Source organism: Poromitra crassiceps (genome assembly GCF_964638095.1).
Source record: "Poromitra crassiceps genome assembly, chromosome: 2".
NCBI classification, from domain to species: domain Eukaryota; kingdom Metazoa; phylum Chordata; class Actinopteri; order Beryciformes; family Melamphaidae; genus Poromitra; species Poromitra crassiceps.
This window is the reverse complement of record NC_139624.1, coordinates 56,326,670-56,342,856: the sequence shown is the minus strand read 5'-3', so window position 1 is coordinate 56,342,856 and position 16,187 is coordinate 56,326,670. Positions and strand designations below refer to the sequence as shown.

General features: G+C 46.9%; 1 protein-coding gene across 1 annotated transcript in view; it reads left to right on the top strand.

The window, feature by feature from the left end:
• mtpn (myotrophin) overlaps positions 1 to 16,187 on the top strand; it is a 60,919-nt gene that overhangs the window by 24,947 nt on the left and 19,785 nt on the right. Inside the window, exons 2-3 of the mRNA XM_083655992.1 lie at positions 2,611 to 2,724; positions 14,398 to 14,481. Coding sequence (XP_083512118.1) covers positions 2,611 to 2,724; positions 14,398 to 14,481 — 198 coding nt within the window. The remainder of the gene's footprint in view (positions 1 to 2,610; positions 2,725 to 14,397; positions 14,482 to 16,187) is intronic.

Sequence of the window (16,187 nt, the reverse complement as noted above, 5' to 3'; positions counted from 1 at the left end):
CTTGACTTTCGGTGGTTTTTTAGGACCCATAGTCGGACACAAACGATGCGTTGTGTTAACCAACGTTTTAATACTCAGGTTGAGCGTGAGTGTTGTTCACCAGAACAAGAAAGAATGTCAAAAATAGCAATTGTTTGCAGAGCCACCTTGCTCGCGTCTCCTACCGCTGCATGCTCAACCGGAAGTCTCTAATTCTTCAATTAGACAATAATCAATTAGACACTAGGGATGGGCATTTCTAGCAAAAACACTATTCGAAATTCGCTGGCCAAATTCGAATTTAATTCGAATTTCGAAAATAAATAAAAAAATGTAAATTTTTTTTTTTTTTTTTTTTTTGTGAGTGAAATGTTGCATTGTCTCCCCTGATTCTAAGTCTACGGCTTTATTAATTAATATAAAAAGCTTCTGCTGTGGATTTTTAGCTCAAACAAGCATTGCACCACTGAAGTAAAGAACATGTTACATGACATTGACATTTTCGAAAATAAAAAACAGTTTTGACAATCATGAGTGGTTCATTAAATATTTAGTAGGCTCAGGTCTGAGTGCCAAAGGGGTGCCAAAGTCACCCCCTCTCCCTCTTCATGGGATTTCATCTGCCATTAATTTTTCCATAAACCTTGCTTAAAATGCTTATAAAAATTGTTTTACTTGCTCAAACCAAGCGATTTGACTATACTTAGAATCAGGGGAGACAATGCAACATTTCACTCAAAAATTTTTTTTTTTTTTTTTTTTTTTTTTTTTTTTTTCGAATTTCGAATTTCGAATTTCAATAATAAAAGTCGACCTTGATAATAACAACGATTATTCGAAAATTCGAAATTCGATGCCCATCCCTATTAGACACCAAACAAACATTTACCATAAGTGCTCTAACAGAAAAGGGGGAGTGAGGAGGTAGGCCTACCACTAATGGAAATTGGTGTTCTAACAAAGGTGAAACATTTAACATGGAACATTTAGAGTTCATTGGTCTGATAGAATTGGTCAGCATTTCCATATAAAACTACAAAACATAAGCATGTGCATTCCGGATTACACATCATATGCCTCCATAGATTACAGGCAAGCCAACATAATATCCTACCAAATGACCATAAAATAACAACAGAAAGAAAGAAACTTACTTATTACGCACAACCGGATCTCAATGTGAGGGCCCTCATGGGCTGTGCTGCTGTAGTGTTGCCAGCCAGAACAGGCGCCGTTTCTCAATAAGCGTTCTTGTGTGTTCTTGCGTTCTTGTGTCCTTGTGAAACGTCATCAGTCGCAGCCCAAGTACTGTTCCAATACAAAGTTCACATTTCGCCCACAACGCTTAAAATTCCCGGATGTTCTCGACACGCCCACTTTACCGAGGATGCTCTGGTTGGTGACTTGTGTCAACTTGGCAAGGCAGATATCCCAGCATGCATTTCGGCATAAGCAGAGGCAGAACGCAGCAGAGAAGACGCCATAAGCTCCGGAAAGTTTTTTACAATTTAAAGTTTTGTTTCATCACTAAATTAATTTCTGATGACTTTTGATGCCTACAAGCAGGGTAGTAGGTTTCAATAAGTGCCACTTTACGAACATTTATGGTGAAAAATGGCAAAAAGTTCCAGAGCACAATAGACCCTTCTCACGGGGGCCATTTTGTGTCGAGAAGCCAGGGTAAACACAGGTGCAAGCAAAACACTAATGAGGGTTTCCAAATCCCAATCATGGAAGTTGGAAACCCTCATTAGTGTTTTGCTTGCACCTGTGTTTACCCTGGCTTCTCGACACAAAATGGCCCCGTGAGAAGGGTCTATCGGCTGCATCTACATCAGCTGAGCTTTTTATTTGTGTAGTACTGCAGGCGGCCTCTGCGCTGGTATTGCGCAATACCCTCAAGAACGCATCGTCTCAAACTGCCAACAGCGTCATGTGTGCTTGTGACCTAGCAAGTTCATTCCTCCAAGAACGACTAGCAAGAACGTTCTCCCCAAGAACACAAGAACAAGAATGCATTCTTGGTATTGAGAAACGGCCAGGGTGTGAGGAAGGAATATATGGTGAAGAGGAGTGAACTAATTACAGTGAAATTAAATCAGGTGAGAGGAGACAAGTGATGGTGGGAGTGAGCTCAGGTGAAGGTGGCAGAAACATGGAATTAGGTGAAAGGTCACCATAGAGTATGACTCTATTTTACAACCATCCTGGCTTGCACTCCCAGTTAGTAAATAGTAGCCTGTACAGTTCTGAGAGGAGTGGACACTGACTGCCGTGGCTGTGATTGACATCATCGTTCTATAAGGTATTGTCACTAGAGGGCTAGCTGGCTGGTCCACACAATAGGCAGTGTGTGTGTGGGTAGTGTGGAAAGGGACTTAGGTGGGGGTGGTGAGTGTATCTGTCTTTCCTCATAGCTGCAGGTCTGACAGTTTGAGGTCTAAACACCAGCAGGGAAGTGAAGGGGACAGGGTTGTGTGTGCATAATTGTGTTTGTTGTTGCTGTCACACAATTTCACTGAGAGCTTGTATCAACAGCGACTGTTGCTATCTTGCCTTGTGGTGGCATATTTTTAATTATTTCAACCCTTTTTTGTGTGTGTGTGTGTGTGTGTGTGTGTCCTTTTCCAGACAGAGGATGTGAACAGGACCCTGGAGGGCGGGAGGACGCCCCTACACTATGCTGCAGACTGTGGCCAGGCAGAGATGTTGGAGTTCCTCCTTGCTAAGGGAGCAGATGTCAATGTAAGAGCCACAGCAAGCGGTTTGCTCGTGGAGTGCGGGATTTGCCCGCTCACCCTCGCACACTGTGTTTTGCATTCATTTGCCTACTGGCCAGCAGGGCTGCAGTGCCTATGTCTGCCTCCCCTCGTAGTCAAAGCCTATGGCAAAACAGATTGATTTTACCGGGGCGTTATAGGCTTGTTTGAATAAAATCAGTTGGACACCAGGGTTTCCAGGGAAAAAATCCATTCCGGTCAACATGTCCACCAGATTATAGTCTCCCGGACAATGTTACATCTGTGTTTATTGAAGTTAAAAACAATTGATGGCAGGCTATAGCCTATAATCTGGAGATTACTGTAAATTCCCTGTGCCACCCATGCTTCTATGACCAGTCAGCCAAAATGCTTCACATTGAGAAATGCATGTCTCCACGCCGCGCAGCGTCAACGTTGACACACGCTGCCTTTCATGTCTCCACGCCGTGCAGCGCCAACGCTGACACACGCTGCCTTTCATGTCTCCACGCCGCGCAGCGTCAACACTGACACACGCTGCCTTTCATGTCTCCACGCCGTGCAGCACCAACGCTGACACACGCTGCCTTTCATGTCTCCACGCCGTGCAGCGCCAACGCTGACACACGCTGCCTTTCATGTCTCCACGCCGCGCAGCATCAACGCTGACACACGCTGCCTTTCATGTCTCCACGCCACGCAGCATCAACGCTGACACACGCTGCCTTTCATGTCTCCACGCCGCGCAGCATCAACACTGACACACGCTGCCTTTCATGTCTCCACGCCGCGCAGCATCAACGCTGACACACGCTGCCTTTCATGTCTCCACGCCGCGCAGCATCAACGCTGACACACGCTGCCTTTCATGTCTCCACGCCGCGCAGCATCAACGCTGACACACGCTGCCTTTCATGTCTCCACGCCGCGCAGCATCAACGCAGACACATGCTGCCTTTCATGTCTCCACGCCGCGCAGCGTCAACACTGACACACGCTGCCTTTTATGTCTCCACGCCGCGCAGCATCAACGCTGACACACGCTGCCTTTCATGTCTCCACGCCACGCAGCGTCACCGCTGACACACGCTGCCTTTCATGTCTCCACGCCATGCAGCATCAACGCTGACACACGCTGCCTTTCATGTCTCCACGCCGCGCAGCATCAACGCTGACACACGCTGCCTTTCATGTCTCCACGCCGCGCAGCATCAACGCAGACACATGCTGCCTTTCATGTCTCCACGCCGCGCAGCGTCAACACTGACACACGCTGCCTTTTATGTCTCCACGCCGCGCAGCATCAACGCTGACACACGCTGCCTTTCATGTCTCCACGCAGCGTCAACGCTGACACACGCTGCCTTTCATGTCTCCACGCCATGCAGCATCAATGCTGACACACGCTGCCTTTCATGTCTCCACGCCACGCAGCGCCAACGCTGACACACGCTGCCTTTCATGTCTCCACGCCATGCAGCATCAACGCTGACACACGCTGTCTTTCATGTCTCCACGCCACGCAGCGTCAACGCTGACACACGCTGCCTTTCATGTCTCCACGCCATGCAGCATCAACGCTGACACACGCTGCCTTTCATGTCTCCACGCCACGCAGCGTCAACGCTGACACACGCTGCCTTTCACGCCCGGTCTCAGGCAAGAGGCCGCAAATTCCACAGAGGGGCTTGTTAAATGGAGTGGAATTCGCAGGGGGTTGTCTGAGATGACGACTGAGAATAACGATATAATAGTGGATATAATTCTCACATGACTGGCAAGTGGTTTCAGTTCTCAGATGAAGGCTACAGGTAACTAACAATAATAGCCTATTCTTACCTTTTCTTCCATCATTTTAAGTAAGTAAGTAAAACTTTATTTATATAGCACCCTTCCCAGCACGAATGCACAGAGTGCTTTACACATTAAAGCAGCAACACAGAAATATAAGTGCAGGAATAATACAGAAAAAGGCAAAAACATAAAAGCATACACAGAGCATGAACAGGTAAAAACAATGGCTAAGAATGACTAAAAAGCCTGTCTAAACAGGTGAGTCTTTAATAGTTTTTTAAACGAGAGCTCAGAGCGAGCGGCTCTCAGATCGGGGGGGAGGGCATTCCAGAGCTTCGGTGCTGTCACTTCCAAGGCTCTGTCGCCTTTTGTTTTGAGCCTGGTCCTGGGCACGGCCAGGAGCTCTTGGTCGGATGACCTCAGAGACCGGCTGGCTGCATAGGGGTGGATGAGGTCAGAGATATAGGCGGGGGCTTGGCCATGGAGTTTTAAAGTTAAGCAAATATTCCCAGCTTAGCTTGTGAAGTTTAATTAGCCTATTGTCAGTCAGTCTCCTTTTAATAACATTGATTGTCGTCATTGACAATAGCGTTAGACCAGCTTGGTTTCAGAAATTACTTTTTTTTTTTTTTTTTACTCAAAGTTTATTTATTTTTCCTTTCACATAAACATACAAACATAAACAAAACAAAATGGGCGTCACAGTACATAAAACATATTACATTGCCAAACTAAGGAATAATCTTAAACAAAAATCAGATCAAGCGGAAAAAAACAGGTGTCTTAGTACATCTCTGGGTTCATGTGAGTTATTCTTGAAATAAAAGACAGAACAAAAAACAAAAAGCACTAATGGCTTAGCCATGTAACTAGAGAGGGTCAGTGGGCATATTTTGTTATACTTCAGGGGGGAGATAAACCATCCACATTCTCATTCCGATGTATATACTAACCACTTTGTCCATCTTACGATGTACAGGTCATATTTCAATCTCAATAGAAAGGTCAGTCTCTCCATTTCATGAATTTCTTTAATGATTTCAAGCCAGTTGTCTGCTGTGGGAGAGTCGGTCTGCAACCATCTACGAGTAATCGCTTTCTTTGCAGCCACAGTTACAATTTTAAGAAGGTATTTATCATTTCCTGATATATCTTCTGGTATATCACCCATATACAGTGATTTACATGTTAGTGTGACTTGCCAGCCAAGAATTTGGTTAATGGCTTCCCAGACACTCTCCCAGAACGGCTTTAACTTTGGGCAACCCCAGAAGATGTGGTAATGGTTTGCCTCATCAGACCCACAGTTTCTCCAGCATGTCTGGCTTACTGGTGACATATATGGTTTCATTTTAGGTGTAATAAAAAACCTTACAAGGTTCTTCCAACTAAATTCACGCCACTGCAAGGAGCAGGAAGTAGAAAAGACTGTTTCACACATATTCTCCCATTCACGTTCTGTTATTGTATCATTTAGTTCTTTTTCCCATCTTTTTTTTATATAATTTGTAGTATTTCCCCTCCCCATTAGAATTCCCTGGTACAACTTTGAGACTATTGATTTAGAATTACTTTTGTATGCCATAACCATTAATTGTATTAGACCACTAGGTTCCCGAGTTATTTCCCCAATCTTAATTTCTTTCAATAAATAGTGTCGTGCCTGCAAGTATCCAAAAAAATCGCCCTTCTCCAAGTCATATTTTTTACTTAGTGTTTGAAAGCTCTCTAATGTATCCCCATCCATTATATTACAATAGGCAGTAATACCTCTATCAGCCCAGGATTTGAATCTGGAGCTCATGCAGTTTGGCTTAAAATCTGTGTCATATGCAATCCATCTGAGTTGTTTCACCTGCGATCTCAATTTCAGTTGTTTTATGACATCAAACCAAGTACACAAAGTAAAAAATGTAAAGGGACTCAGATAATTCTGATGAGATAATGTGAGCTTATGATCTCCAATCATTGCTTGTATTGGAATCCCCCTGCATTCAGTCTCAATCTCTTTCCATCTTGCCACATACCTATCATCGCACCAAAGAGCTATGTTTCAGAAATTACTTTTTAAGGTTTGATTCATGTCTCATCTCTCTCTCTCGTCTCTGCATGTCGGTATGCAGGCGCGGTCGCCTGTCCACCTGTTGAGGCTGAGAGCGCTGACCAAGGGGCACATTCAATCAGAGCGCATGCATCCTAATCGTAAATGTAACATTTGTTTCGTTCATCACATGAGGCAGGCTATATAACGTACACATTATTTAAAAAAAATCACTTATGCTGGCTATTTAAAAGAAGATGTCTGGAAATTTATCAATCAATCAATCAATCAATCAATCAATCAATCAATCATTTATTTCACTCTAGACCACAATTGTGGTGTGGAGTACATTACATGAAACATAAACAATATTGTTGTGCATGGTAAACAGTTCACAGCAGGGATACAAAACATAATGTGTAAACACAAATGTATACATATACATATAGCTTATAACTTAAGAGGAAACAAAACAAAACAAAAAGGAAAATTATTTGAAAAGAGGTAATGCAGAAATCAAAAAGGCACCAAGTTTATATAGTAACTTTTGCTTGCATGTTTGGAATAAAAGTATACATTTGGCCATGGATGGGTGGTTAACATAGAATTTAGGCAATAGCTTTTTTCTAGCTTCATCAATAGTTTGGTTTTTACATTCAAAAATTACATGGAATTCGTCTCCTAGGAAGTCTCCAGTACACACATTACAAAACCGTTTGCTCCTCTCTAGACCTTTGTATCTACCTATTATCTTTGGTATTCTGTTGTTGGAGAGTCTAAGGTTACATAACGCTTGACGAGATTTCACATTTTCACAAAATAAGTACTTTTCGAACTTGAAAACCTCCTTAATTTCACAATAAAAGTCACATGAAGACATACTCTGAAGCTCCCAGTGCCAGGTCTGAAGAAACTGGTCTTTTAGCCTCTGCTCGACAAGCGTCTTAAGCCATTTGATATTATCACACTTCTGTTCCAGCCAGATGTAGGAGAGACCGCAATCATGTAGTGTTTGTTGCACAGATGTTATCCATGGTGCAAGTTGAGCCTATTACAATTCAGATTAGATTAACTTTATTAATCTTGTGTTTAGAGGGAGACCGAACTTGGTGACCGGGAGATTTTAATTTGTCAGACTGATTATTTTTAACCATATGGCTCCTGGCTATTACCGGATAATGGAAACACTGGGACACAGATTCCTGTTATGCCCAGTTTATAACATTCTATCACAGCTAGGAATGGGCATTTTAGTCATTTCAATATTCAAGTCCTCTCCTCCTATTAACGAGTAATCAGTTAGCACTTCTAGCAGGCAATACAGAGAGTTGTGCAACAAGCAAAGGCTTACCATGCTGCTTTATGATTGTTGTTGTTGTTATAGTAACATAGTGATGCACATCCTCTGATTACTATTTGTTCACCTGCCGCCGCCGGCACTTTCTCCATATTTGTTATTGCTTGCAAACGTTATGGGAAAAGACAGTGGAGTCAAGTCGGAACGTTAGTAAACTAGTGCAACATTTCGAATGAGTTTTATTGGGCCTACTTTATGCAGAAGTGTGCGTCTGTCACGTTTTCACTGGGGATTTCCCCAAGCGTTGTGGTATTCCTATAAATAAAAAAACGCGAGTACCTGAATGGCTGAAACGTTACTCAAATACTAACGTTATGAACGAGTACACGAGTACATCCCTCGTCACCGCTGTAGTCGCTCCTCACACACTGTTTGTCTCAACTGGCCAGGTCTCACATTCAGCCTGATTGCCCCCCTGAGTCTCAATAGTCTCTCCTGCTGCTATGGGCGATTGATCTGCATCCACTAAAGGGCACTTACCTCATCAACAGTATTGCCATCCAAATGGTCTCCTAGACCTCTGCAGTAACGCCTGGAATTGCTTTTTCAAATCCTGACACTAAAACTTCCTCACACTACTGACTGTGGCCAGTCAGTTGATGAGTGGGACACCAGCTATTGACAGCCAAAGAACAGAGCCATTTTCAGACTTGGATATTGGTTGTTATTCATAGGCCAAAGTAGGGCTGCACGATATATCGTTTACACATCGTCATCGCAATGTGCGCATGCGCGATAGTCACATCGCAGGACGTGCGATGTCAAAAGCAAATTAACTCGTCATGTTGCTTGATAAACTCTCACTTTAGGGGTAGCCTACTGAGTGAAATGAGGTTCTCTCAAAGGAGAGAGACGCCCCACTACTGTACTCACTCATTTAGTGCTTAGCTTCAACACAACAAACATGCACAGAGCTCAAATGAATTATTTATGCTTATGTTGCGTTGCTGACAGTAGCCCGTCTACGATGTGATTGCGGAGGCGGACTTGTCCACAGCTTGCAGCGCACTAGCATACAGCAGGCTGGCTGCTGTAACTCATGTCCATGGAGTGGAGATATTTACTCTTGAAACACCAAAAAGCAAGACCGCAACTTATAATGACACGAAGGCTAAAGTGATTACTGAGAAGTTGTCCGTGTATCACTGCGGCTGTCTCTCCCCCTCAGCTCTGATGTTGCATCACATGATAGCAGTAACGTTACGGTAGAGTTAATCATATTAGCGACTCATTTACACAAAACATGTCAGTGAAAATAAAAAGACAAGAGACATATCTGGGCAATTAAATGTATATTTATTACTTTTCACGAATGAATTGTTTGTCACCGGTCGGCTGCATGTGAATCCTCGTCTCTCTGTACTGCCCTGCGTTCGCTCAAAAACCGGAACTCCCCAAATGCGGAGTGTACCCCTTGGTAGTTTCTGGAGGGGGTTTCCGGGGGGTCAGACCAAGTGTGTAAAGTGGCAGGGGTGTTTCATTGTTGATTTATTGAAACGTTAGAAGAACGAAAGAAGTTGAAAGCAGTGATTATAATCAATTAAATCTAATGTTTTTCTGCAAATAGCATCATTGGGAGGTAGATTCTGGCACTCAATATTAGGGGTGGGCAATATATCAATTGTATATCAATATTGTGATATGAGACTATATGGTCTTAGATGTTGGATATGGTAATATGGTGATACAGCATACATGTTGTCTTTCCCTGGTTTTAAAGGCTGCATTACACTAAGTGAAGTGTAGGCTAGTGACATTTTAAAGTAGAATGTCATAACTCACTCACTTTTTCATGTACAGTATGTAAGTCATGGAAATCCATTGGTCAAAATGTGTATGCACCCTGATAGATGACGCTCTGAGGCCTACCAGTAGGCCACAGCCCAGTGGTTGAGAAACATTAAAATACCTAATTTTACCTCCAAAATCAGATGGACTACTCTACAAAATCACCGCAATCATTCTAGAAGTATTATTTTCTTTAAAATAGAGCTATTCTGGTAATCTGGTGAAAATCTGTATTTTTTCATATCGCAATATATATCGCAGGGGTGGGGAATATCGCAATGTCAGTTTTTTCCAATATCGTGCAGCCCTAGGCCAAAGGGGACTTAACAAGTTATTTCTCAAGGCACCTACTTCACCATTGTACACCGCTCCCATCATCTGACTGATCACAGCGCCTCTTAATCTCTGCCCAAGCATCCACCAGTCTTGCCTTAAAGGGATAGTTTTTTAAAGTCTAGCCCTATTTGCTACTAAAGCTGTGTTCACACCGAGATATTTATTTTCCACTCTGTCGCTTGATTCAACCCTTTGGAATCGCTCTGTCACTCTGTTTAAATCGCTCATCAACAGGCACACGAATTGACGGACATGTGGGGGCTATAACGTTACGCAATGTCATGATGTTTGTCCACTACGAGCCACCGTAGATGTTTACAAGCTAAGCCTATCAGCGTGCTCCTAACGCGAGTTCCATACCGGTAGTACAGACTTCACTTCATGTCAGCTGTCAGCCTGTCAATGCGGTTTGTTGCCACACAATAAACCAGCGGTTTGTTCCAAGCCAGTGTGATCTTTGACTCGCTCTCACACGGCAGCCAATCAGCGTTGAACAGCGAGCGACTGATGCCAGCGTAGTTTTGCTTGAGTTGGGATATTTCATCTGGGGCGACGAGCGTATTTTCTCCCTATCGCTGTCGCTCGGACGCCCAGCGATTTTTCTCCCGAGCGAATATACGCTCAATCGCTCGTTTGCATTGACTTTGTATGTAAACTCGATGCCAGCGAAAAACTTTAATAGGTCGGTGTGAACGCAGCTTTACCAATGATGATGTTGATTAGTAGAGTCCTTTCTCAGCACACTCCATGCTGTTCCTCATAGCAGCTCTGGAAAGTTGGGCAAAATACGAATGCAAGGTCAATGGGGTCATGCTCCTGTATGTACAAGCTGACTGATGCTCACTAAAATGTACTTTGTGTGCACTGTGTGTGTGTGTGTGTGTGTGTGTGTGTGCTCTGTGGATGACATTTTAGTGAGCTTCTGTCAGCTTGTACAGACAGGAGCGTGACCCCATTGACCTTGCATTCGTATTTTGCCCAACTTTCCAGAGTTACTATGAGGCACAGCATGGAGTGTGCTGAGAAAGAACTCTACCAATCAACATCATCATTGGTAAGCAAGTAAATAGGGCTAGACTTTGGGGGGAAAAGTGACCTATCCCTTTAACTCATTGAGTGCCAGCCACTTCTGGAAAACGGATGCTCCCAGTGCCAGCCCTTTCAGAGCGTTTTCAGTGATTTCTCGAGGCCCACAGAATATTGTGTGATATTACTATGTAAACACCGAACACACCCAAAGAACGATGAGACTGTCTTGTATCATCAGCAAAAAAAAGTTTATTGATATCATTTTCCGTTCTTTAGTTATCAGCAGTATTAGATAGGTTGGTTTCACCAAAAACAGACGTTTCAAACTAGAAGCTGAGATAATGAGCCTTTTGTGAAATGAAGCATTTCAAGCACATCACTGACTCTGAAGCTAATATTTTCTGATGTGTTTAGTGACACCTCAAAAATAATTTCCTTCAATAAAACAGCGAAAACAAAGGAATTTTGATGGCAAAATAATATTTTTTAGCTGCAACCAGCAGCGCTGGCCCCTGCGTGCGCAGACCCTACACCTTCTTGCTGGTCTTGATTTACTGCTGGTGGGCATCAGGTATTCTAGCTTGTGTTTGCCAATCTGTCCATCGAGCCTGCTGTCTGGGTCAGTGTTGTATGGTGCCCTGCGTACCTCACCCCCTTCAACTGCAAACTCCTCCGTGGGAGTGTCTCTGGTGGCTCTCTGCTGCACGTTTGCTCTGCACGTTTCAAAGTGCGCTGCACCCAGCTTTTTCACAGCGCTCCGCCGTTCCGCCGCTCCCAGCGCTTCCAGCTGAGAATAATTTGACTTTTCGGAGGGACGCTGTTGTCGGTTGCTCATTTTCTGGCAACTAATCGTGTGGAGGAACTGTCGCAGCGGAGACGGGGGGGCTCAGTTGTGGGAGCAGATTGGCTGCTGTTCACAGCTAACGTTACAGCATGCATTGGTTTCCGTTTCCCCACGCTTCTTCTACTCTTTTTTCCTCACCTTTCTCTAATCTGGAGAGCACTGTCGCCACCTAATGGGTCCGTAAAATAGCTTATACACCTTCAACATCCCCCATATTTTTACAGGAGATGCATCAGGCTTTGATCCACGTCCCACCGCCAAAAAACGCAATTGACGCCTTTAGTCGTCATTGGCACTCTACGTTACTATTTGAATTGACGACTTTAGTCGTCATTGGCACTCAATGAGTTAACAGACAAAAGGAGCGAATCGAAAGTCTCGCCCTTCCTCTCGGAGCCCTAAAATGTTGTCGTAGAGAATGCAGAACTGCTGTTGATAAGAGTCCCTGACGTGCGAAACGTGTAAGATAAATACAGCATCAACGTAGAGTGTGATAATTCATTGGCATGATAAGGGAGAGGGAGAAGTAAAAACCCTTCTCTCCCACCAGTTATTTTTCTTTTGAGAATGAGAGTGATGTTCCCTTTGCCTACCATGCAGGCTGTGCCGGGGATCTGCTGATATCAAGCCTGTCTGTGTAAACCTGTTCTCTTTCTCCTCCTTTTCTCTTCTCACCACCACCAACCTCCCCCCCTCACCATCACCACCCTCCTCCCCCCTCTCACCATTACCACCCTCCTCCCCCCTCTCACCATCACCCCCCCCCCTCACCATCACCACCCTCCTCCCCCTCTCACCATCACCACCCTCCTCCCCCTCTCACCATCACCACCCTCCTCCCCCTCTCACCACCACCACCCTCCTCCCCCTCTCACCACCACCACCCTCCTCCCCCTCTCACCACCACCACCCTCCTCTCCCTCTCACCACCACCACCCTCCTCCCCCTCTCACCACCACCACCCTCCTCCCCCTCTCGCCACCACCACCCTCCTCTCCCTCTCACCACCACCACCCTCCTCCCCCTCTCACCACCACCACCCTCCTCCCCCTCTCACCACCACCACCCTCCTCCCCCTCTCACCACCACCACCCTCCTCTCCCTCTCACCACCACCACCCTCCTCCCCCTCTCACCACCACCACCCTCCTCCCCCTCTCACCACCACCACCCTCCTCTCCCTCTCACCACCACCACCCTCCTCCCCCTCTCACCACCACCACCCTCCTCCCCCTCTCGCCACCACCACCCTCCTCCCCCTCTCACCATCACCACCCTCCCCCCCTCACCATCACCACCCTCCTCCCCCCTTTCACCATCACCACCCTCCTCCCCCCCTCACCATCACCACCCTCCTCCCCCCTCTCACCATCACCACCCTCCTCCCCCTCTCGCCATCACCACCCTCCTCCCCCCTCACCATCACCACCCTCCTCCCCTCTCACCATCACTACCCTTCTCCCCTTCTCACCATCACTACCCTCCTCCCCCTCTCACCATCACCACCCTCCTCCCCATCTCACCACCACCACCCTCCTCCCCCTCTCGCCATCACCACCCTCCTCGCCATCACTACCCTCCTCCCCCTCACCATCCTCCTCCCCCTCTCACCATCACCATCCTTCTCCCCCTCTCACCATCACTACCCTTCTCCCCTTCTCACCATCACCATCCTCCTCCCCCTCTCGCCATCACCACCCTCCTCGCCATCACCACCCTCCTCCCCCCTCTCACCACCACCACCCTCCTCCCCCCTCTCACCACCACCACCCTCCTCCCCCCTCACCACCACCACCCTCCTACCCCTCTCGCTATCACCACCCTCGTCCCCCCTCTCACCATCACCACCCTCCTCCCCCTCTCGCCATCACCCCCCTCCTCCCCCCTCCCACCATCACTACCCTCCTCCCCCCTCCCACCAACACCACCCTCCCCCCCCCCTCACCACCACCACCCTCCTCCCCCTCTCGCCATCACCACCCTCCTCCCCCTCTCGCCATCACCCCCCTCCTCCCCCCTCCCACCATCACTACCCTCCTCCCCCCTCTCACCATCACCTCCCGCCATCACCCCCCTCCCACCATCACTACCCTCCTCCCCCTCTCACCACCACCACCCTCCTCCCCCTCTCGCCATCACCACCCTCCTCCCCCCTGTCACCATCACCACCCTCGTCTCACCATCACCACCCTCCTCCCCCTCCCACCATCACTCCCCTCCTCCCCCCTCCCACCATCACCACCCTCCTCCCCCTCTCACCATCACCACCCTGCTCCCCCCTCTCACCATCACCCCCCTCCTCCCCCCTCCCACCATCACCCCCCTCCTCCCCCCTCCCACCATCACCATCCTCCTCCCCCTCTCACCATCACCACCCTGCTCCCCCCTCCCACCATCTCCCCCCTCCCACCATCACTACCCTCCTCCCCCTCTCACCATCACCACCCTCCTCCCCCCTCTCACCATCACCACCCTCCTCCCCCTCCCAGGCCCCAGACAAACACGGGATCACTCCGCTACTCTCTGCCATTTACGAGGGTCACCTGCCCTGTGTCAAGATCCTGCTAGAAAAGGTTGGTCTTCTCTTGAGCGTGCAGCCGTGCATGCACATGCATGCGTACACACACACACACACACACACACACAGACAGAAGTGTCCTGGCGTCCTTCACACACCAGTGCCTATTGAGGTGTCAGAGGCTGCATGTGAGCCATGACTGCTGATGAGGTAACTCATCTGACAAAAGGCCCTTTACCAGAGTCCTCACTGGAATGTTCCTAGAGCATCACACACTACTGCAGCTGTTCACTTGTTTTGTGTGTGTGTGTTTTCTAAGCTGTTTCATTCATGTGTTTACAACCACTACATCCATCTACTGTATGTATACCTCTGTCTCTTCTTTCCACCCCCATGCTCCCTCACCCCTCATTGCTTGAGCTCTGGAAGCCTCTAATGGCTCTTGTCCGCTGGCACTTTTGCCACGGCACGCTCATTTCCTTTCGCCATTGTCAATTTGATCGTGCTGGTCCGTGCACGAGATGGACCGACTCCGGTGTGGGGGCCACAGTGAGCTGGGTCTGTCCTCCCAGTGGGCAGCGGTGATCTCTCCACAACCGTGGGATGATCATAGTTTGCGATGCGAAACTCTTAGGTCTCTGTGCTGAGTGGAGAGAGCAGAGAGAAATATGTTTTTAAAAGCCTCTGTGTGTCCAGCCAGCTCTCAGTACTGTGGTAGCTTCTAACTGAATGTCTGTGGTTTGAAGTTTAGTTTCTCTCCTGTGATTCAGGTTGTACTTGCAGATATCTGCTGTATTTGACAGTTTCCTGATCGCTTTCTGCCGTATCGGAGCCGTGATATGTTACTGTTGATGAAAACATTTCCATTTCCATTAAAGCTTTCCACTGACAAACTAGCAGAAGGCTTTTTATTGTGAAGAACTTATAGGAAGTGCAATATTTATCCACCATTTTAGCCGCGAGCCTGCGACATTTGACCATTCCTGACTTCCTGAACCATCACTGGATGATGGTGGTGCCATCATTCCTGAGCCAATCATCCCATACAGGCACGATTGGCTGTGTCTGCGGATGGGAAGCCGGATTGAGGGTATGTGTCCTGGTTGCTGCACTAGCGCCTCCTCTGGTCGGTCGGGGCGCCTGTTCGGTGCAGAAGGGAACTGGTGGGAATAGAGTGATCCTCCCACGTGCTACGTCCTGCCGGTGAAGCTCCCCACTGTCAGGTGAAAAGAAGCGGCTGGAAACTGCGCATGTATTGGAGGAAGCATGTGTGTGTCTACGGCTCTCCCCAGTCTCTTCCCATGATCACCCCTGGGCTAATGAAGTGAAATCCCTTCTTGAATCAAATTATTTATCATTTATCTTTCATAACCGGTTACTTTGTGACATCCGAGAATCTATGAGTAACATGTTTATTTTGTATAAAGATAAATGGTCCGTGGACCTGTGGCATAAACCAAAACTAAGAACCAATCAGCTCATAAAGGACAGATACTGTGTTGAACCCTATATGAAATTTGATTTGAACAGACGAAAAAGATCTGTGTGCTCAGCTACGATCGGGAACCCTTCCCTTAGCACTAGAAGCCGGTAGATTTAAGGCTACCCCTGAAGAAGAAAGACTGTAGCTTACTTTGTGAGCTACACAAAATTGAAAATGAGGTTCATTTCTTGTTTTACTGCACGGTGTATGATGATGCGAGGGATGTACTCTTTACAGGGTATCCGCGGGGTCTTGAAAAGTCTTGAAAGTTGGGAATT